Source organism: Pinus tabuliformis, chromosome 7 (assembly GCF_031772625.1).
Source record: "Pinus tabuliformis cultivar Carrire ecotype Pingquan chromosome 7, CPIR1, whole genome shotgun sequence".
NCBI lineage: Eukaryota > Viridiplantae > Streptophyta > Pinopsida > Pinales > Pinaceae > Pinus > Pinus tabuliformis.
In genome coordinates this window covers 1,684,357,649-1,684,380,782 of record NC_142293.1, presented here as the reverse complement: position 1 = coordinate 1,684,380,782, position 23,134 = coordinate 1,684,357,649, and the positions used below count along the sequence as shown (strand labels likewise).

General features: G+C 32.3%; 2 protein-coding genes across 2 annotated transcripts; both read right to left on the bottom strand.

The window, feature by feature from the left end:
• Positions 1–975: 975 nt before the first annotated feature.
• On the bottom strand, positions 976–4,279 carry LOC149254961 (endoglucanase 8-like). Its single transcript, XM_089454894.1, has 8 exons — positions 4,061–4,279; positions 3,373–3,585; positions 3,066–3,266; positions 2,309–2,386; positions 2,034–2,186; positions 1,807–1,915; positions 1,519–1,682; positions 976–1,308 (listed from the first exon to the last, which is right to left on the bottom strand). Exons 1-8 carry the CDS (start codon positions 4,277–4,279, stop codon positions 976–978), a joined length of 1,470 nt encoding a protein of 489 aa, XP_089311020.1.
• An 8,816-nt stretch (positions 4,280–13,095) lies between these two features.
• LOC149254960 (endoglucanase 8-like) lies at positions 13,096–17,185 on the bottom strand. Its single transcript, XM_089457147.1, has 6 exons — positions 16,936–17,185; positions 14,581–14,793; positions 14,141–14,401; positions 13,953–14,030; positions 13,676–13,828; positions 13,096–13,541 (listed from the first exon to the last, which is right to left on the bottom strand). Exons 1-6 carry the CDS (start codon positions 17,149–17,151, stop codon positions 13,425–13,427), a joined length of 1,038 nt encoding a protein of 345 aa, XP_089313273.1. The 5' UTR covers positions 17,152–17,185; the 3' UTR covers positions 13,096–13,424.
• Positions 17,186–23,134: the final 5,949 nt, after the last annotated feature.

Sequence of the window (23,134 nt, the reverse complement as noted above, 5' to 3'; positions counted from 1 at the left end):
ATTTTGTAAACTAAACACAAATCAAAATCTATATTCCGTAATGCTCATATACTCCAATATTTGTTGTAGGATATCTATAAATTTCCAACCTATATTCAAATTATCCATCCTCCCTACTTGTATTTTAAAGTTAAACACCATTAAAAAAAATTATAATATATTCATATTATTTAAAACAAATATACATTATAACCAAGTGCAAATTTCCGGCTCGTGCAAGTCAAGAGCAATCTATACATTAATAAACAAATAAATCCTATGATTACACATTCCTAAATGCTCATATATAACATCATGGAACAAAAATCCTATGATCACACATTCCCTATATGCTCACATATATAACACGATGGCACAGGATCTTCTAAGACTCTCATACACCATGTTCTTCTAACTAATATCACTGCTATTTAAAAATAGAAGAATTTTCAATCTGCATATGGGATCTAAGATGTAAAAACAAGTCTTCAATCTAATGAGCAATCTATACATTAATAAACAAATAAATCCTATGATTACACATTCCTAAATGCTCATATATAACATCATGGAACAAAAATCCTATGATCACACATTCCCTATATGCTCACATATATAACACGATGGCACAGGATCTTCCGAGACTCTCATACACCATGTTCTTCTAAGCTAATATCACTACTATTTAAAAATAGAAGAATTTTCAATGTGCATATGGGATCTAAGATGTAAAAACAAGTCTTCAATCTGATTCAACAAGATGAAATGAAACAAAACAATTCTGGAGCCCATAAGTACCAAAATTCATATATATTTCCATCGACTCAGATTTTCATATAGAATACAGACTTAGTAAAAGATATTACTAGCATAACTTTTTGAACTTAAGTCTGTGATTCCATGCTCATGCTGTGGATCTTAGCCAGGACTCCCACAAGAGGATCATTGATATAAGTTGTGGGCTCAAGCTTGCACGAATCGGCCCTGTTATGTCGATTATTCCATGATGTTGTTGTGGAGCTTAGCCAGGACTCCCACGAGAGGAGCATTGATATATGTCGTGGGCTCAAGCTTGGTGGAATCAGCCCTGCTATCCTCAAACCCGTCATAGCGATCAGGCCCTCCCACAACTGCACCTGTTAATTCATTTGGGTTTGGTGCTTCTCTGTTGAACCACAAAGTGAAACCTTCGGTACATGATATCTTTCTGGAATCCTCGTATATCGAAACTATGGAGGACCCTCTGTGGTGAGCTTGCTGTGGATATTTGTCACCAAAACCCACCATGAAAGACATACCAGCAGGATTCTTTCCCAAAATGTAATCCACCTGCAATTTACATATACAAAGTGGATTTGTTAGCTACTACTTTGCTTGCTTTTTCAAATTATGATATGAAAAAACAAAAAATCAAATTTATTTAACTCTGAATCTCTTATACTCTGAGAAAGCTGGAATGGATATACAAGTGTGCTCAATTCTTCTCCTCATTAATTAAATATTTTGCAACACTTAAAAAATTATAATATGTATGTGTACTTGTTGTTTGGCAAATGCAATAAGAATGCTTGGTTCATATGTTTGATCGCCACATTGCAGGTATTGCTTATATCGTGACAGTAAGTCACTGTAAACTGATGCAAGGAATGATGTGCCAGTAGCATATTGTGTATTTGCACCATCTCTGACAAACAACAAACCTCCTGTACAAGTGAAACAGATACAAACACTGTTAATGAGCTTAATTTTGAAACTCAACAGATACAAACACTGTTGATGAGCTTAATTTTGAAACTCGGAGCATGACAGGGAGAAACTTCCATTTACCTGGTGTGATGGAATTTTTGAATTGAGGACTTTGTGGAAGAACTGAGCAGAGGAACACTTCTGCTTGGCCTCTGAAAACTTCCAGGTTGGTTTCTCCGGAGAGATATAGCTGCCAGGTTTATTAATTTTTATGAAGATGTGGTCAGTTGAGGGTCAAGTGGTCAGTCTTAAACTTTTTCTAAATTGAACATTTGGTGATTCATATGTTTATGTGAATATGGACTTACACTAGACAGGTGGATTTGAACTCCTGCACATTTGAGATCCCAATTGAACTCATACTCATTGGAAGTACAAAAATTTTGGTGGAGTATGTATTTGGTATAATATGGCAATCCAGTTGCTCTATATAGCCACACCGCTGCCCATGCAAGCTCGTCCTGTAAGTTAGTTAGTAGAGGAATAATAAGAAGACTTCAAGAAGTTACTCACTCTGTAGTTTAAATAAATAATAGTGTGAAGTAAAAAAGGAAGTAAAATTAATAATGTTAAGGAAAGATACATCATAGCCCGAGACAGAGCAATAGAAAGGGCATTCTCCATGATATGTTCCCCGGTACTGGTCAGCGAAACGAAAGAGCTGTACTAAATGACATATTCAATTACATGAGTATCATAAAAAGTTGGAGAATAAAATTCATTAAATTAATTCTCAATTTTGAATCTAACACATGAACGAAAGAGCTGCACTAAATTAATATTCAATTATATGAGTATTTTAAAATGTTGGAGAAGACAATTCATTAAATTAATTTTCAATTTTGAATCTAAGACATGAATTTCATAGACATGTTAAAAATGGGCATTTTTGAAAGATTTTTGGAATATTTTGGAATCATAAAAAACGTAGGCAACCTCAAATAAGTAATCTCACCCGTATTTGTCTGATCCCAAAATATTCCAAAAATGGAGACATTAAATTAAATTTAAAATAAAAGTTATAAAAAAACATTCATCCACAAACAAATATGACCTATCATATGTTTCTAAAGTTATCTAGATTGTAAATTCTAAGAATAGAATAGAATAAAACAGTGAAAAGAAATTGTTTCCTATCATATGTTTGTTTTAATTACTAAAGTTATCTGGACTGTAAATTCTAAAAATAGTATATAATAGTGAAAAGAAATTAAACCATTGACCTTTTTCCTAACAGTACAGTAGGATTCTAAAATATCTCAATATCTCTCAAATCTGCAATCGCTGTTCTAAACCAATAATACAGTATAAGTGATTTTAGAATACGCATAATCTTATACCAAAGTAGCTCTTTGGAGTAGGAGAATGGAATAAGGTTTGTCAATGGCTGCAAAGACGACGGAGGAAGCGGCCAATGCTGCAGCAGTCTCTGCTGCAATTTCTGTCCCGTGAGTGGATGTATCTATTCTGTACAAAGTCCTTGGAGTGTCCATCCTCTCTGGGTTCTCCCAACAGTTATGGTCTGCAGTTGGATCTCCCACCTAAAAACAAAACCATAACTAAATTCATAATTGCCATTTGTTGTGATCCTTAGTAAATTTTGTTGTGATCCATGAGTAAATTTAGTTGGGATGGCAATTAATTCACCTGAACCCACAGCTGGTTTTCGGTGGCGCTTGCTTTGATGAAATAATCAGTTCCCCACTTAATGGCATCCCTAACGTTCTCCAACTCTCCCGCTGCTGCAAGTTCATCTCTGTACTGAAGGGCTCCCCATGCCAGCATGGTAACGGTGAAAGCCATCGGAAACCCATACTTCACATTATCCCCAGCGTCGTAGTAACCGCCCACCAAATCCACCTACATAAATACACAGTAAAAGCCATGTTGAACATCATTGTATCTTTCCAGACTTCTTGAAGATCTGGACCAAATAATCAATTCCTAATTTATATGGACAGAGAATGTTGATAGAAATCAAGCTGTTGCAAACTCATAACTCATAATACTGGAGTAAGAATTCACATTGTAGGTGGGTTGCGGGGGATCTTTATGTTAATAACTTAATTGTATATTCTCATAATATCCTGAAATCTGATAGTGCTGAGAAATCAATTCCGAGAGATCAATTGTTTGATCTAAATAAGTTGTGGGTGGAGTATCAATCGTTTTCGCCAAAATAGATACCCTCGTTATTTTCGCATTGATAAGATCAGCGTCGTTATTTTGCCGTTTTGGGTATGATTAACAACACTTCTAAAACATTCAGGAAACAACGTTTCTAAAACAATCCGGAACAGATGGCAATACCAAAATGAGAAAATATTGTTATTACATTTTGGATTTGTCCGTCTGTTAGACCAGAATCTCCTCTCCAGCTTATCCTGTTGCTACTGCTGGACAGTTTTCCTGAACGTTGAGCCTCCAGAAACAGAATAGATTTATGCAGAGCATCTTTGTAGTCAAACTCACCCAACACAAACTGATGATGAGCAGACAGCACAGTAGCAAGAATTATACACACAAACCTTTCAACGATAAGCCTGAAACTCATTTCTGCTGCAATTGATCAACAAATGGCTACAGAAATAAAAATCGTTGATGCGTATATATATTTGTGTCTCACGCATCCAACGTGTAATGACGAAGGGAAATCGATCTTTCGTTTGCATGCACATGGGGCTTGTAGAGGTTTTGCAGGACAAAGAAGTCTTGCATGCATGTTTGACGTGGGGCTTATTCTGAAGGCTAAAGAAGTCTTGTGGGTGTCAGTTGGACATGAAAAGAGGAAAATTCCATGAAAACATTAACTGAATGATAAGTCACTGTATATGATGGCCTCTTCACCATTTCCTCACTGTACTATTAACGAGTAAATGTTAAAGTTTCAAGAAACACAAGGAAGATAACGAAGTTAGTTTTTCTACACAAACTGAATATGAACTGGCTGTAGCTTTTCGACACAAACTGAATATGAACTAACTGTTGCCAATAAAGCCGGCATGATCAGCGTTACTATTAATATACAAAATACCGGTAAAAGTTAAAGAACAAATTTAGATGTAAAGTAATTAAAGTTATTATTTTGTAAATTAAAAAAAATAACAAATTTAATGATGGATTGGTTCAAAGGCCTATGTAAAGTAGTAGCTAACAGACAAAATCATGTGGACATTGAAGAAGCACATTAAGACGTGAAAATAAAAATATCATTAGGACTTAAATGTACTCAATATAAAATTTTCAATGGTATTATTTCTAGGGAAAGCTATGTTGATATGTTATTGAGATGTCCTCAGAAATACAAGGGAAAGAAAGTGTGGAATGATTTTCATGATAGTCCAACTAGTTATCACTTCTCTATAGATACCATTGCTCATAAATTCTTAATGGTTGAACATTATTGTCCCACATTTTTCAAACATGGGCATGAACAAATCAGTACTAATAGATATGGAAACATGCATAGATAGAAAAAAGAAGGAAATAAATCCCTTGTAAGCTATTGATAATGAGTATCCTTTCAAGAAATGGAGCTTTAATGTCATAGGTGAGATAAATGCTCACTATTTAAAGAAATGCAAGTACACAATCATGGTTAAAAAATACTCTAAAAGAATATAAAAGATGGTTACAAAATACACTATTATGTACCAAAATTATAAAAGATATGATGCCTCTTAAGCTTGCCACTAAGCCTATTTGGTAGAAGCTATAAAAAATGCATCCACTATCATTGAATCATTTATTAGACAAGTAATTGGATTACAATTGTTGTTGTCATATGGAAGAAGAGTGATGAGACGAGTTTGTAAATGGATTTCCAAATATTAATTTAAAATTTGAGAAGAATAACTATCTTGTCACACCCATGGAACAAACTTTATATATGTTCACAAGTTCTAAAATGCTATCTTTCTCTCATGAATTTTTAATGAACACTCATGTCCTTATCTTGGACGAGGATCAATTGGAAACCATTTTCAAGACTAAATGAATACATATGCTTTCAAAAGAATCCCAAGATTGTTGAATGTCATCAATATTATTCAATACATGACGGATATGGATTTTGTGTGCCTTGTTAACTAAAGAGTGGTTGTCTACATAGACAATATCATGATCTTTTCAAAAAATAACTCCAACCAACTATGATACTTAAAATAAAATATTTGACAGGTGCAGGAAGCATGAAATCTATTTAAATCCAAAGAAAATAATATTCATTGTGGTATAAAGAAAGTTACTTGACCATATCATATTGAAAAATTCAATACTAATGAATTTGGAAAGAATCAAAGCTATCACATAGATGCCCCACCTCATAAGAAGACATTGTTTCAATCATTATTTTGGAAGATTAATTTCATAAATTATTTGGCTTAGATTCCTTTAAAATCATGAATCTCATGTAAAAGATCATTAGTGGACAAAGGTCGAGAGAAGGGAATTTAATAAAGTCAAATTAGTCAATGTTTCCTTCCCATCCTTTTCCAATCTAAACATCATTAAGGAATTCTACCTATATATATTTGCATTATATCACTCCCTTGTTGTTATCCTCACTCAAAAATATGAGGGAGTGAGTTTTCTGTATAGTTTATGAGTATGGGTCTTAGGATTTTGAACTAAATTATCCAAGACTTGAGAAACAAATTTTCACCATGGTCAAAGAAATTAATTAATTCAAACCTTGCATCTTGAAAATCCCAAAAAAAGTAATCTTTCCTCTTGTTGTTGTAGATCTCTGTTTATACAAAAGGAAATTGGTGAAAGGCAAGAAAATTGGATGACTGTCATTCAATTGTAAGATATTTATGTTAAGCATTCTATCATTGTTATTGGAAAAGGCCTATGTAAAGTAGTAGTTGACGGACAACATCATGTGTACATTAAATAAGCACATTAATATGTGAAAAGAAGAATATCATTAGGACTTAAATGCACTCAATATAAAATTTTCAATGGTATTATTTCTAAGGAAAGCTATGTTGATGTGTTATTGAGATGTCGTGAGAAACATAATGCTAAGAAAGTGTAGAATTATTTGCATGGTATTCCAACTAGTTGTCACTTCTCTAAAGATAACATTTCTCATAAACTCTTAAGGTTGGACATTATTGTCCCACATTTTTCAAACATGGGCATGCGCAATTCAGATAATATTAGATATAAAAACATGCATAGATAAAGAAAAGAAGGAAATAAATCCCTTGTAAGATATTGCTAATGTGTATCCTTTCAAGAAATGTGGATTTAATGTCATAGGTGAGATAAATGCCCACTATTTGAAGCAATGCAAGTACACAATCATGATTACAGAATACTTTATTAGATGGATAAAGGTTATTCCATTGACACATGTGAATGGTGAAACAATGACCCAATTCTTGGAACAACACATTATCACATGTCATGTTCATGTTCGTATTTGATAACATGTCATATTTTTCATTTATGGATTTAACTAAGTTGTCTTTGGAGAAAGTGATTTTTTTAAGCTATTTGCACAACTATTAATCTTGAGGAAATGATATTGTTGAGTAGAAAAACAAGAGGTTAATTTTAATTACAAATAACAATGTGGTTGACCGTGATTAAAATTAGCACAATGTTCTCTAAAATACATTGTGGATGGATCGTGTTTCACATAAGGTAGTAAATTCGGCACATCGCCAAATTTTTCCATCTGTGGAAAATAAGCAAGTTTACCATCAAACATCTCCTTATCCTCTTTGAAATGATCTTATATTTGGTACCAATCATAATTAGTCGAATATTTCCATGATTAGTGCCTCCCTTTTGTTGTTTTAAATTGGTTCATTTAAATGTATTCTACTAGAGAGGAAACATAGATAGGTTATATTAGAAATAGAATGAATTACATCTTTCATTTTCACAGTAGTTTCATATCATTCAAATCATGATATACCAAGAATGAACCAGGGTATAACAATAAACCTTAGGGAACCAATGGAAAGATGAGCCATTACGAGAGGATTATCCGTTGTAATGAAAAAATATTATAAGAAAACAGGGTATTCCATACATGATGAACAACATAAGTAACCACTCTTACAAATAGATCAAATATCATAATGTCAATATTTGTACATGGTTAAAACCCTCAAAGAGGGGAACAATCCATGTCCCTAGCCAATGTGGCTAGTTGAAGTAAGTTTATTAATGCAAAATAAAAAACATTGCTTAAGAGAGTTCTACAAAATGCTCATCAACCATGACTTTCTATGCTCTTTAAATACCTATCATGGATCAATCAGGTTTTAAGTCATGGATCAATATCATTATTATCAAGGAGAATATGATTTTTCATATCACTTTATGTCTAGAACATATTGTGACCATTGGATTACAATGCAACTAATGCATACTAAAGAAACACACAATGAAACTCATTGTTACCTAATAGACATATTAAAACAAGTTGAACTTAATTGATTCTCAAGTGTCTAAATATCCTAACATCACCCTTAAGAGAAACTTGAAATATGATTTAAGGATTTAAAAAGATGATTAATATGGGAATGAAGGAAACACTACAACTCATCTCCCCTTAATCACAAATTCTTGAACTCCTAACATAGATTGAATTTTAAAAAACTCTGCTTCTATAAAAGAATTCATTAAAATATATGCAACTAGATCATCTGTAAGGAAAAAGAGCACTTCAAGGTAACTTGATCATGAATGATCTTTCTGATGAAGTGCATTTGTAGCTCAATGTGTTTCCTATGCTAACGTTGAACTAGATCTTTGGCTATCTTGATGGCATTGTGATTGTCACACTAAAGGGTGGTTTGATGATGTTGTTAGAAAACTATGAAAATATCTGTCAAAGCCAAGATACTTCTTGAATTGCATTAATTATTGCTTAAAACTCTAATTTTTTGAAAAATGAGTGATATTCTTGTGCCTTTTACAATCCTAAGTGATATGTCTGGAACCAAGATTGAAAACATAACCCATATTAGAATTATGATCATTAGGGTTTCCAAACCAATTTGAATTGGTGAAACAAACCAATAAAAGGGTCCCCCCTTATTAAGACACAACCACTAAATCAAACTTCTAGACTAAGAGATTTTCATCAAATTTAACATATATTCTAATGATTATTTCATTGAATTGAGGTTGAATAAGTCTATAACCTTTTACATCTTTAGAATATCCAACAAAAATACAATTCCCTCTTTTAGGTTGTAAATATTTCATTTTTTAATTAGGAGTGTGAGCGCATTCTGGTGACTACCAAAGACACAAAGTGGCTTACATCTAGCTTAATTTTAATCCATGCTTCTTTTGGTGTTATATTTTGTGTATCCTTTGTGGAAGTGAAATAATTTGTGAATTTATTGTTGACATATTCACCTGAATTATTTGTTCTTAACCTTTGCAGTTGATTTCTATATTGTTTTTCTACAAGGGCCTTTTAGGCCAAGAACAAGTAAAAAACATATATTTTATGTTTTAAGAAATAAACCCATGTTTGTTTAGATAAGTCATTAATGAAAGTTAAGAAGTAATTGAACCTTAAGAAAGAAGTAGAAGAAAGTGGACCTCAAAAACACTATGGACAAGCTACAACAGGGTTGTAGTGTGTCAAGAGACATAGTTGTCAAAACTATCATACTGATTTTTTCCAACACGACTAGTATAAATGACATCTCAACAAGAAACAAGAAGAAGACCAATCACCATATCTTGATTACAAGGTTTCTGCAATAAGTGATAGTTTAGATAACTAAATCACTTATGCCAAAGTTTACTCAAGTTATCACTATGAGAAATAAAAACTGAGGGAAAATCGGATGACCCAAAGTTGCCAAACTTGTACAACCTGGTAATATCAAACTATTCCAATGGAAAGGATGTGCTTAGGATCTTTTAAATCCTCAATTAAAAATTGGTGAGGTGAAAACTTTGTTTTTTCATCTTCACCTTAATGAGTGATATGATATTAATATAAGTTTGCAAGAATGACTTGAAACACATAATAAATCATTCAAATGATAATTATCTACTTGAATTGTTCCAAATCCTATAAAATTAATAGGTCTATCATCACAAATAAGTATTTATTTTGTGTTTTAATCATTAAGAGTTGAAAAAAGGCTTTATTCTTAGCCATATGATAAGATGCTCTACAATCAATAAGCCACTCATCAGAAGAAGAATTATAGATTGCTTTAAGGAGAAACCAAAAGCATAAAGTACATGTCCATGAGAGGAAGTGTTAGAAGAAAAATCGAGATGTAGGTTGTGCTTCTTTATTGCTTCCAAGGTCTCGATCACTTTAGAACATTTTAACTCCAAATTGACCATTTTTCCCACAATCATTGCAATGTCTATCAATCTTCTTACTCTTTTCATTTTGGTCCTTTGTGACCATTGGCAGTAGAAGATGTTTCAAAGGGTTTGGGGCCCTTGTTTTGCTTGTTTTCACAAGGATGTTGCTTCTCTGGATGCTTGGTTTTATATTTCTATTACGCCACCATGGCCTTGTTAGATGTACCTATAGTGCTAATCACTCCAATATGTAAGATCTTGTATTACTATCTAACCATAGAATGACAAAAAGATTCAAGAGAAGGTTTTTAATATGAAACCCTAGAGCTTCTTTAGTGGATAACATGTAGATAGAAAATATATGTAGAACCAAGCTTGGAAAGCATAATATATATGTAGTTCTCATCATATAGATCAATTTGATAGTCTTTATTTAAATTTCTAAAAGTTTTGAACTTATATATATATATAATTTTCAATTCAAGGTAAATCATTAGGACTTAATGTCATGATTTTATTTTCAAGTTGATGAGATCTAACTTCACATTAGGTTCACAAAATATATTTTTCAACTTTTTTAATACTTCTTCAAAGTCAACCCTGAAGGTTAGCTCAATTGATCAAGTCCCCGACGTTAAAGCACCTTTGCTATTGAGATGTCACGGGTTCAATTCTCTCAACACCCCTGAGGTCATGCTTTGTGGTTGAGCAAGTAGGAAGCAATGCCTAGTGAAAATATTGCATGGAAATAGGGGTCACTGATATCCAAAGTCCATGAACCACATTATAAAACAAACAAACAAAAACTTTCATCTGAGTAATCAGTTTCTTGAATATGAAACCACAAATCAGGATAAATGGACATTTTCACCAATCCACATGATTCATCGTTCCTCCCATTTGGCTCTCTTATCAATATTAGTGGGAAATTTTTCTTTTCCCAACATAATTTGATATAATTCCTTACTTCTTAGTACAACCTCCATGTGAGATTTCCATAAATAGTTGAAATTGGTAAGGAAAAGTTGAGTTGGAGCAACTCTCTCTCTCTCTCTCTCTCTCTATATATATATATATATATATATATATATATATTCAAATGTTGAAACTGATTATCTAAATAGAAAGCTCTCTCAAAAAATAGTCTATTTAAAAAATAACAACATGAAAGATAGACTTCAAATCTGAAAGTTATGCCACTTTTTGAAAAAAGACATTAATTTGTAACAAAGAACCACATGGCACCTTAAATTTTATCCACATGATGATGGATATTGTAGAGAGAAAATTTTAAAGGCTGACGATGTTTTTTTTCCTAAAAAGAGATTCACCAATTTCTAATTTTTCTAAAAATGATTCATCCAAAATTTAAAGTATAAAATTATTTTACCTTAAAAATTACCAAAATTTTAAAGACTTTAATTCTTTTACAAACAAATTGCAAAATGTTTTACACTTTGCATATTATGAAATAGTAAGATTTGCCAAAATTTTTAAACTTTAAAATAAATTCTCATCCTTAAAATTTTCCTTAATGTTATGAAAAAATATATATATATTTCCTCATTTAACTTTGCATATAAGTTTAATTATACAAATAAAAAATCGCTCTTACAATAAAGTTGTTTTATAAATGAAAATTGTAAGTAAAAAAATAACTTAAAAACAATATTAAAAATATTGCATAGTAAATAAAATACACTTTATAATAAAGTTATGAAATAACTTAATTTTATATTAACTTTTACAAAACTTAATTTAAATAAAACCCCTAAACAAGTATATTAGTGCAAAACACATACTAATAGTAAAAATAAGAGTGTTGGTGTAAGTATAAGAGTATTGGCGTTGTTATTGGAACTTTGTCTAAAAGTGCATGTTTCAATTTTTTTTTTTAACAAAAACTAATAATATTTTATTTATATATATATATCTAATATTCAATAACAATAAGGTTAAATCTCGATTAACCAACGCAGAAAATGAATGTTTCATGTAATAGCTTCGAGACTCCCATATACTCTCTTTTTTTTTCAAGTAATACAAATTTATAATCAATAAAGCAAAGGAGGAGAGAATTGACCAGCCATATTAAACCCTATTCGTACAGGATCCAAGACGTAAAGTCTCTCTATTTACAAGTGATACAATTTTACTTTATTTAAAAGGAAAAAGCGATTTACAAAGCCTGCTCTGCATACAGGATCCAGGATGGAAGTAGCAGTGACAAGCCTTCAATCTGGCCATGGGATCCAACAAGCTGAAATGACCCAAAAAATAATCCTAGAGCCCAGAATAAACAAAGTTCATATACTTTCTTCCATTGGCTAATTAACCTAGCCACAACGGAAAGCAAACTTAGAACAAAGAATGAATTAATAGCATAACCTTTCAAATTTAAATTGGTGATTTCATGCTGATACTGTGGAGCTTAGCCAGGACTCCCACGAGAGGGGCATTGATATACGTTGTGGGCTCAAGCTTGCTCGGATCGGCCCTGCAATCCTCAAACCTTTCATGGCGATCAGGCCCTCCTACAACTGCACCTGTTAATTCATTTGGGTTCGGTGCTGGTCTGTGGAACCACACCATGAAACCTTCGGTACATGATATCGTTGTCGACTCCACGTATATTGAAACTATTGAAGACCCTCTGTGATGAGCTTGCTGTGGATATTTGTCACCGAAACCCACCATGAAAGACATGCCCACAGGATTTTTACCCAATATGTAATCAATCTGTAAATTTTACAATATTAAACGCAATGTAGTCGATAGCTAAATCATTATTGCATCCAGATAACCAAGGTGGTCTCAGATCAGATGCGGATGCGTAAGAAAATACTTTGTTGGTTTTTTTAACCTATGTAGATATGAAAACTAATTAAATTATAATTTTGAATCTCTCAATAGAGATTTTAATTTTGAATTTCTCAATAGAGACTTTTGTGAATAAAATTATTTAGATATCAAGATCCATCACAAATGTATATATGTAATGTGATGATCCAGAAAACAGATATCTAACTAACTTTGAATTTCTTAAATTCTGAAAATGTGGAAATAGATACACTAGTATGATAAGTTGTTATGGTCCTTTATTAAATATTTTGCAAAAGGAAAAATCCAATATACCAATATACATATGTATATGTACTTGTTTTTTGGCAAATGCAATCAGGTTGCTTGGTTCATAGATTTGATCGCCACATTGCAGGGATTGCTTGTATTTTGATAACAAATCACTGTATACTGATACAAGGAATGATATGCTTGTAGCATATTGGGTATTTGCACTATCTCTGACATATAACAATCCTCCTGTCCAAATGCAACAGATTAAACATTCTTAAGGAGCTTAACTTTGAAACCCATAGCATAAGGGGAAATTTTCAATTACCTGGTGTTGTGGAAAGTTTGAAATGAGGACTTTCTGGAAGAACTGAGCAGAGAAATGCTTCTGCTTTCTTTCTGTAAACTTCCAAGTTGGATTCTCCAGAGAAATATAGCTGCCATGTTTTATTATTAGTTTTATGATAATGTGGGTAAGTTGAAGGTCAAGTGACAAGATTTCAAACTTTTATCTCAATTGACTAGCTTAAACATTTGGTAATTAATATGATTTATGTAGATATCAACTTACACGAGACATGAGGACTTGAACACCTGGAGATTTGAGATCCCAGCTGAAGTCAGATTCAGTGGAAGTAGAAAAATTCTGCTGAAGTATGTATTTGGTATATTTTGACAATCCAGTTGCCCTATACAGCCATGATGCTGCCCATGCAAGCTCGTCCTGCATATTGACCGAGGAAGAAGAATAAGGCATCATGAAGTTACTCATTATGTACTTTTAAATAATGGTGTGTTAGTAATGTGTATTTAATTTGAAAATATGTGTCATTAAGGGGAAAGTATACATCATAGCCTGAGACAGAGCAATAGAAAGGGCATTCTCCATCATATGTTCCACGGTACTGGCCAGCAAAACGAAAGATCTGCAATAATACATTACATATTCAATTATGTGAATGTTATAAAAAATTGAAGGGGATATTGCATTTTTAGATTAATTTAACTTTCAATTTGGAAGAGATTAATCTTATACCAATCTAGCTCTTTTGAGGAGGCGATGGGAATAAGGATTGTCAGCTGTTAGAAAGACAATGGAGGAAGCAGCCAATGCTGCAGCAGTCTCTGCTGCAATTTCTGTCCCTGGAGTGGATTTATCTATTTTGTACAAAGTCCTTGGAGTGTCCATTCTCTCTGGGTTCTGCCAACAGCTATTATCTATTTTGTACAAAGTCCTTGGAGTGTCCATTCTCTCTGGGTTCTGCCAACAGCTATGGTCTGCAATAGGATCTCCCACCTGAAAAAAAAACAGTTAAACACATGTTCTATGTAAATCTAATTATAGTATTCTCATTAGTTAAAGTTTGCCCTAAAAATCAAAATCATAAAAAAACTATAAATGCTAGTTAGTGTGAGCCTTAGATTGATTTAAATGCTATAATAATTAGTTTACCTGAACCCATAGCTGGTTTTTACCTGAACCCATAGCTGGTTTTTAGTGGCACTTGCTTTGATGAAATAATCAGTACCCCACCTAATGGCATTCCTAACGTTCTCCAATTCTCTAGCTGCTGCAAGTTCAACTTCATAGTGAAGGGCTCCCCATGCCAACATGGTAACTGTGAATGCCATGGGAAGTCCATACTTCACATTATCCCCAGCATCGTAGTAACCTCCCACCAAATCCACCTACACAAAAACACAGTAAAAACCATGCGAAACATCATTGTATCTTTCCAGACTTGTTGAGGATCTGGACTACATATTGGATGCACAAATTATTTGCATGGAGAATGTTGATGGTACCCTAGCAAACCTGTCACTTTCAAGGAAGAGTCCTTAATTCAAATTAAGTTGTGGATAGTTATCTAATGTACCAACTTATCAGGAATTGGTAGGATCTGGACTAAATATTATATTCACAAAATTATTTGGAGAGTGTTAATGGGATCCTTTAAAGCGTAGCAAACTTAATTTAATTTAGAATTCATTGTTGGGTCGGTATTTAATTTACCATTGCATCAATAATCGAGAGGATTTGCCAACCAAGACATGGATTTGACCGTTCAAATTTTTATGAAGAATATCACCACCTTACTTTAAAAACTTAACAAACTTGGTGAAAAATATCATTATTACGTTTTATCATTCCATCAAAATTCATTAGCCAGTTTTCTTTTTAACTTACAAAGCTATAGCTCTCTTTTAGATTTTTGCCTGGCTTGGGACAATAGTTTGTAATCATGGAAAAATGAAAATTGCTGAGTAGCCATAGAATCTAAAACACGTATTGATCTGAAAGTAGAGCAATTGAAAGTAGAGCGATTGGAATTAATAAGGATACAACAATATCTTTAATACACAATGTTGAAATACCTGCACAGACAATAAGCTCAATTGAAATTGTAAATGAGCGTGGGATACATTGTACATTCAAAGAACAGAAATAATGAAATATTTTCACAGATAATATCTATTTCAAATGTGCTGCCAATGCCCAGATCTCAATGATAATACACAATGTTGAAATACCTGCACAGACAATAAGCTCAATTGAAATTGTAATTGAGCGTGGGATACATGGTACATTCATTGAAATACCTGCACAGACAATAAGCTCAATTGAAATTGTAATTGAGCGTGGGATACATGGTACATTCAAAGAACAGAAATAATGAAATATTTTCACAGACAATATCTATTTCAATTGTGCTGGCAATGCCCAGATCTCAGTGATAATGTAAAACTCATCACTCAGATCGAGAAGTTTAAATAATAAAAAGGGTGAAATTTGGTGGGCAAAGTGCTCATCATGGGAAAGGAAAAAAATATAGTTATTATTTTGTAATGATAATCTAAACCCCCACTAGTAAATCTAGACAATAAGTTTAAATAAAGTGATGGAATTTAATCGGATAACAAAAAAACTAATTACTGTTTTGAAATGATAATCTAAATCCTTATAAGTAAATCTCTAAATTTAGACAATAGGTTTAAAGAACGGCATGGAATAGGAATTTGGTTACCAAATTAACTGCATCTTAATATATATATATGAAAGGTGGTTTTTTTAGTAGAGTCATTTAGAGATTTGTTTTCGGAATTTATCACATAAATTATTTAAATGGTCAATATTTAGAACTATTTTAAAACTTACTAATATAGCTTTTCAAGACAATTAAATGAGCCGCATTAATTGATTAGAAATAAATTTAAATTTAAATGATTAATATAATGGATCCATAAACAAATCTTTGGGTTTTTTTAATTTCTTTGAGCACACAAACAGTTTCAATTTTTTTAATTTCATTTTGAAATTTTTATTTTTTTATATAATTATAAATAAACACAGAATGCATTTCATTTTGAAATTCCTACCTTTTAATCATAATTATAGTTGCAACACAAGATACATTTTACACGGCATAAGTAATGACAGAACAGAAATAATGAAATATTTGTACAGACAATACTTATTTTTATCAGTTTGCAATCATAGTCAAAATACCCCAAACGTAAAACAAATAAACTAGAAATGGCTTTAGCCATTAGGGTAGAGCAGACCATAATGATAATGAAACCAGTTTACCAGCAACACTCCACTAACTTCACCAGTGAAACAAATCTGATTTAGCTTGACCATGGCCAGCTCAAAATATAAAAATCTAAGGCAGGTAACCCGTGTTTTTTAATTGAAAAGGCTGCAAATTTTCATGGGAGTAGTCTCTAGACAAGTTTATATGAACTATAGCATCCATTAATATTATTTTCTCATTGTGCAAAGCATTCAGACTTAGATGGCAATACCAAAAGGAGTAATTATATTACTACATTTTGCATGTGTCCATCTGTGACAGCAGAATCTCCTCTCCAACTGATCCTGTTCCTACTAGACAGTTTTCCTGAACGTTGAGCTTCCAGAAACAGAATAGATTTATGCAGAGCATCTTTGTAATCAAACTCACCCAACACAAATTGATGATCAGCTGACAGCACTGTAGCAAGAATTATGCAGACAAACCTTCCAACAGTGAGCCTGTAACCCATTGTTGCTGCAACTGATTGCTAAACCCCAACAAACATAAAGGACAACGTGCAGACAAAGCTACCAAAATTGGTGGGTATATATATTTACTTCTCCACGTTGGTGTAATGATGCATAGAACTGATTTGGACTCAAAGAATAAAGTGAAAAAGCAGTGGAATGTTTTACGTGGGGTATCTGCAATTTGGAAGGACAAGATATTGGCTCATTTCAAGGACTAAAAGGAAGTTTGTGAGTGTCGGTTGCCTGAGATGGGCCTGAGATGGGTAGCACGTAGAGGAAGAAAATCCTCTCAAAAACATAAACTAAATGCCAAATAGTGACACTGTCGGCTGCCTCCAAGGACATCATAATCACAATTTCTTTCAAACCTTACAAGAAGCACAAGGTAGGGTCATTAACACTTAATTTAAAAATACAAAATGTTACTACAAAGTTTGTGCACTAATGAAAATGTAATCAAATTTTTACAACATTAATAATAAGAAACTTTGATTTCCCTTTATATAATAATAAAGAATCTATTCATAAAAGCATTATTTATTTCGAAATTTACTAACTTCACTTATAATTATTATTATAATTATAAAGTATATTAATTTTTCATTATCTTACTTATATAATTAATTACAATTATAATTATTTAAATATTCTAGTGTAATTATCACTTCTTCTTCTTTTTTCCCTTCATTCCATATGAGAGTGTCCAGAATTAAAATGGCTATCATTCCATATGAGAGTGTCCAGAATTAAAATGGCTATCATTCCATATGAGAGTGTCCAGAATTAAAATGGCTATCATTTAATCATGTAGATTATTCGTAATATTTTCTTTTTATATTAATATAATTGAAACTATATCATTAATATATTTATATATTAGTGATGTTGAAGTATCTCTTTAAGAGTCCACCAGACTTAAGAGGTCTTACCAAATTTACTAAAAAATAAAGTGGATTTCTTTAATTTAATTTAAGATATGATTAAGAGATTTGTTTTCATAATTAAGATGTAATAATGATTGATTTGAAAAGTGGAGAATTAATTTACCATCTACATAATATTCACTATTTGAAGTGATTTATTGGAGTTAGAGATTTTAGGCTTAGATTGGATATTTCTATGTAGGGATAATTTGATCCATATTTAGTGAATCTCAACAAAATTGGCACCTTGTATATAATAGAGTCCTGAAAACAAGGGTAGAGAGTGAGATAGACAGAGAGAAGAGAAGAATAAGATAGAGAGTGGGTGTAAGAAAAGGTTTGAGAGGCCAAGAAGGGAGATTATAGCAATATTTAACAACCCTCAATATAACAATTGATTATTGAATATCAATGCTGGTCATGTTAATAAATGTTGAGCAAGAATACTACGAGATGGTGTGTTGAATTTGCAGTGGAGTCTCTCTCACACAATCTCTATGTCATGTTTTATATGAATGCTTGGGTTTTTACATTCACTATGTAATGTCTAGATTGGCGAGAATGTGAGAATTGTGAACGTAAAACGAGATCATTTTTAGCCTTGTTGCAAGGAAAATTGATATTTCATAATGAATGATCAAGAATCGCTATCGTCGGCTGTAATTCGAAGTTACAAAGTAAATTGTGGTTACAGCGCAATTCGGGGTCATCAATCCAGACTGGAGTCAAGTGTTATAACATTACCTTTTTGCAAGTCCAAATTCATTTTATAAATAGTTCATTAGATGGAAAAAATAAAGAATTATTTTGTCAACAATCTTCGTCATGCATACTAGTTTGCAACATAGTATCCAAGTCAAGGAGCATCTAAGCTTCATAATTGTTGGTAATGTAGATTTCACCTGAGTCTGGATTGAAACCACATCCCAAACTTGAGTATCTAGAGTGTACCCCACAACAAGGCTTTGAGGTCATGCCATAAAGAAATATGGTTCAAGCCTCATCCAAGCCTTCCCAAAGTGTGTCACTTACAACTGATCTGGATTCCTAGATTTTCAGATTGAGAAGTTATATTCAAATTAAAGTGAAGGCATGTGAGTTGAAGCGATAAATATGGGCTAGGAAAAATATATTTGTATCAAGGTTATATTTGAATTAGAAGGAGATTATTTGGGTCACAACATATCTGGATTAAAGAAAATGAATTATGTTCGGGGCATATATCTAGGTTAAATAAAGTATCCAGATCATTAGAAAAAAATTAGGTGTGGACCCTGTAGATTTTGGGAAGTGCACCAAAATATTATTTGGGTTGAGACATATCTAGGTCTAAAGAAATCCAGGTCATCGGCAAGGAACTTACTAACAAATTATCCCAAATACAAGTGGAACTCTGGAAAAATGCTAAGTCTTAGTGCTTGGTTATGTGGATAGTGCATATTACACCCTTGGAGATTAGGGCTTAGAAATTCAGTGTTTTAATCTAATATAAATTTCAGGATTACACTAAGAAATTTGGAATGAAGAAAGGGTAAATTTGGGAGATAGATGCATTGGCATCAATTAGATAGATAATATAAGTATTTTCAATAAAAATAAAAATAAATAATATAAAAATATAGCATTGATATTTATATAGTATAATATTATTTGTATGAGGTGAATTTGATGAAAGAAGGACAAGGGGTGGGGTGGGATGACGAAGTCCTGCAAAGCTAGGTCATGCATTGTCTTCTACCAACCCATGACATGTAATACTAGGTATTAATGGGATGACGAAAGTCCACAAAGCTAGGTCATGCATCATCCTTTGCCCAAATCATGACATGCAGTACTAGGTATTAATGGTAACTTTCTAGTCCTATATCATGGTTCCTCCATTGTAGCAATGTCATGTTCATTTATCGATTAACATGGCTTTCAAGATAATTATATAAGGCAATGATACAACGATGTGTTTAATCAATTGGTTTTGGCTGTGGGGAATGTTTATTACAATAGGATCGACCCTTGCATGCTCTAAAATATGGCTCTTCTCTCTCTACTACAAGTTGATATATCATCTCCTTTTATTTTAATTTAATTTCAAAGGTATTTGCCCTTTTCCAATTTCTCCTTAACCCAGCTACAGAGGGAATTGCAACCAGAGAACTTGCTCAGGATTTTTTCAGCTTTGCCTCCCCTACAACAAGAAATGTGATAATGCAACAAGAAGTTGAGGTTAAAATTAAGCAAGAAGTGGTGAATTATGAAGAGGTAATGAATGAAGCTACAGATATTGTCCCATATATGGGAACCAGCCACACTCGTGACATGAAGTGCCATAGAATATTGCAGCTATACTAGCATACCAAAACATTGATTTCTTATGCCCTCACCAAATAGAGCACAAATACTTGCGAGCATGACTAGGCAGAGTAAAGAAGCAAGGGTGTCTTCTTCTGGCTCTAAAAGTGGAAGGAAAAGAAGTAGTGAGGATTCCTTATCTATGAGACCAATCTAGTTTCTAGGGTAAATCCTATTTACATCCCTGAGGATGCTTCGACAACCATAGCTTACAACCAGGTTTAATTTTACTATCTATAATTTTATTTTTGTTTTATGTATTTATAGGTTTGATCAACTCATAAAGATTTTTTATTTTTAGAAATGTTAATATCTCTTATCAAATTTTGGAAATTTTTTATATATGGCAGTGATGACCTTGTCCAATTTTGATGATGCCTAGTTTCTTTATGGGTAGGCTTAAAATAGTAGGTCACACGTTAGGGCCATCTAGTGTTATGGTCTTATCCATTAGCTACTAGCATTGGCTTTGTAAATATGGTATAGGAATTATATATATATATATATATATATATATATATATATATATATATATATATATAATTTAAATTTTGAGTGCAATGGTATATTGCAATATCTATAATTTGGGTAGTTGGGAAGATTGCTTGCTCTCATTCGGGCCAGAACTCAATTTTTGGAAGTGACATATTAGCATGTTGTGATAAGGATAGAGAGTTAGACACCCTAAAATAATAGTCACTTTAGTGCTCCTTAATTTTGATTAAGTCACAAATTATTAATATATCTAACCTCAAACTATTATATAAAATTTTGAATTATAATGATAGTGATATATTGCTTTATAACTTAATCTAAATCATTTTAATGATTAAAACCATTATTAAAAATATACATACTTACTTCTATTTTTTAAAATAATTTAAAATATATAACATATGCATGTGTGTAAAGTTCAATGAGAACACTTTGTCATTTGAAATAGTGCAGAATTTTCAAATAAACAATGTGGTAATGATTTTTTTAATTTAAATAAATTTTAAATTATGAAATGGTTTTATTAAATATTAATATTATTAATTAGTTAATAAATTTTAAATTTTTAAAAGAGATTTTTTCTTTTTGGAGAGATCACATCGAATAATTTTTTGGAACTAAAGTTTTGAATCCTCTAGTGTGGTTCATTGTCAGAGCAAAAGTGGAGTATATGATCTAACATTAACAATATATATAGGTGTAGATGTTTCAGAGAAAACAAATTCATCCATTAGAAAGTAAAAAAAAAATCAAAAAACAATTTTTTTTATTTTTTTTATACGTTAAAAAGTCAAAGTCAAATGAAATCAAATGTTCAAAACAATCCTCATGTATTGAAAAAAAAAATAATAATAATAAATAAATAAATATATACAAAGATGAAATGCTAAAATTATGGAGAAAATAAAGGAAGTCAAAAGAAGGATCAATACAAATTATTAAAAACAAGATCACTGAAAAAAAAAATTAAATAAATAAAAAATTGTAAATAAAAATAAATTATAATAATAAAAATTAAATGAATAAGTAATAAAATTAAATAAAAAAGAGACTAAAGAAATAGGCAATTTCCAAAAAAAAAACTAGGAATAGAGAGCAGGATCAGTTGCTCCTAATTTTCCAACCTTCATCCCTATTCAGATTTTTATCGTGCTTCTCAATTCCTAAAGCCTCCCTGAACTTCCTATTATGGAATTATCAATTTTGGCTAAAACACAGGAATCTTCAATACATATGTGGTGTTTAGTATTAGACGCATGCTCAGCTAAGGCAGACGAGCGGGATCTATTATGCCTAATATCTACCGCATGCTCTTGGATCCTTTGCTTGATGGAACAACCTATTTCTCCAATATATGGTGTTCCACATGAGCAAGGGACTAAGTAAACACCTTTCATATCTTTGGGGTCAACATGATCCTTGATTGACTTAAGGGAGCTACGAATAGTGCTGAGGGGCTTAAAGGAAGCATGCACCTTATTCTTACACAAAATGTGTGTGATCTTGTCAGTGGTTCCCCTTATGAAAGGCAGTTGCACGTAGTTTTCAAAACCAAGGGGATCCTTTTTTGGTTTAGGTCCGAGGCTAGCTTTTCAAAAAGATTTGAGACCTAGGTGTCTATTATAGCCATTATCTTAAAAAAATATATATATATATATATATATTAAATTAAATTTATTTTATATTACATTTTATTTAGTAAATTAAATTACTTAAAATTATCTATATTTATAAATTTTAGATAATATTTTATTTAATATTCCTTGATGAGGTGTTTAGGGCTGAAGGTGAAGTGTCAGTTAGAATTCGGGCTAGGGTTCAAGGCCTCTCCCCCTCCTAACATGATAACTGATTAGTGAGTACAATAAACTCAGTCTTGGTAGTGATGCCTCCCTCCTTGCAAGATATATTGCATTAAACTCACTCATGTCAATGCCTCCACAAACTTCGTGAAGGGTGTTATCTCCAAGCTCGCTAAAATGATTTCCATTTTCATTTTTTTCCAATTCCTCCCAATTGTTTCCACCTCCCAACATGACTCTTGCTTGCAACTTCTCTTTCCTTGGTTCTCCTTTTGATAGCTTCTCTCTAACTTTCCTCGTGCCCTCATTAACACTAATGGATGATGGAGGACATGCATAGGTGATCATAGACATAGCCTTTTTCCTCAAGGAAAGTATTAATCTCTTCTTCGGCCTACACTTCGTTCATCATTAAA

What these genes read in the sequence shown, in the direction of transcription:
- LOC149254961 (XM_089454894.1), bottom strand. Translation starts at nt 4,279, where the DNA reads ATGAGTTTCAGGCTTATCGTTGAAAGGTTTGTGTGTATAATTCTTGCT. An exon ending in TACTCCAAAGAGCTACTTTG is followed by an intron (nt 2,387 to 3,065) that starts GTATAAGATTAT and finishes CATTTAGTACAG; the next exon opens with CTCTTTCGTTTCGCTGACCA. An exon ending in TTGCATTTGCCAAACAACAA is followed by an intron (nt 1,309 to 1,518) that starts GTACACATACAT and finishes TGTAAATTGCAG; the next exon opens with GTGGATTACATTTTGGGAAA.
- LOC149254960 (XM_089457147.1), bottom strand. Translation starts at nt 17,151, where the DNA reads ATGGGTTACAGGCTCACTGTTGGAAGGTTTGTCTGCATAATTCTTGCT. An exon ending in CAGATGGACACATGCAAAAT is followed by an intron (nt 14,794 to 16,935) that starts GTAGTAATATAA and finishes GTTTTTGTGTAG; the next exon opens with GTGGATTTGGTGGGAGGTTA. An exon ending in AAAACCAGCTATGGGTTCAG is followed by an intron (nt 14,402 to 14,580) that starts GTAAAAACCAGC and finishes TTTTTTTTTCAG; the next exon opens with GTGGGAGATCCTATTGCAGA.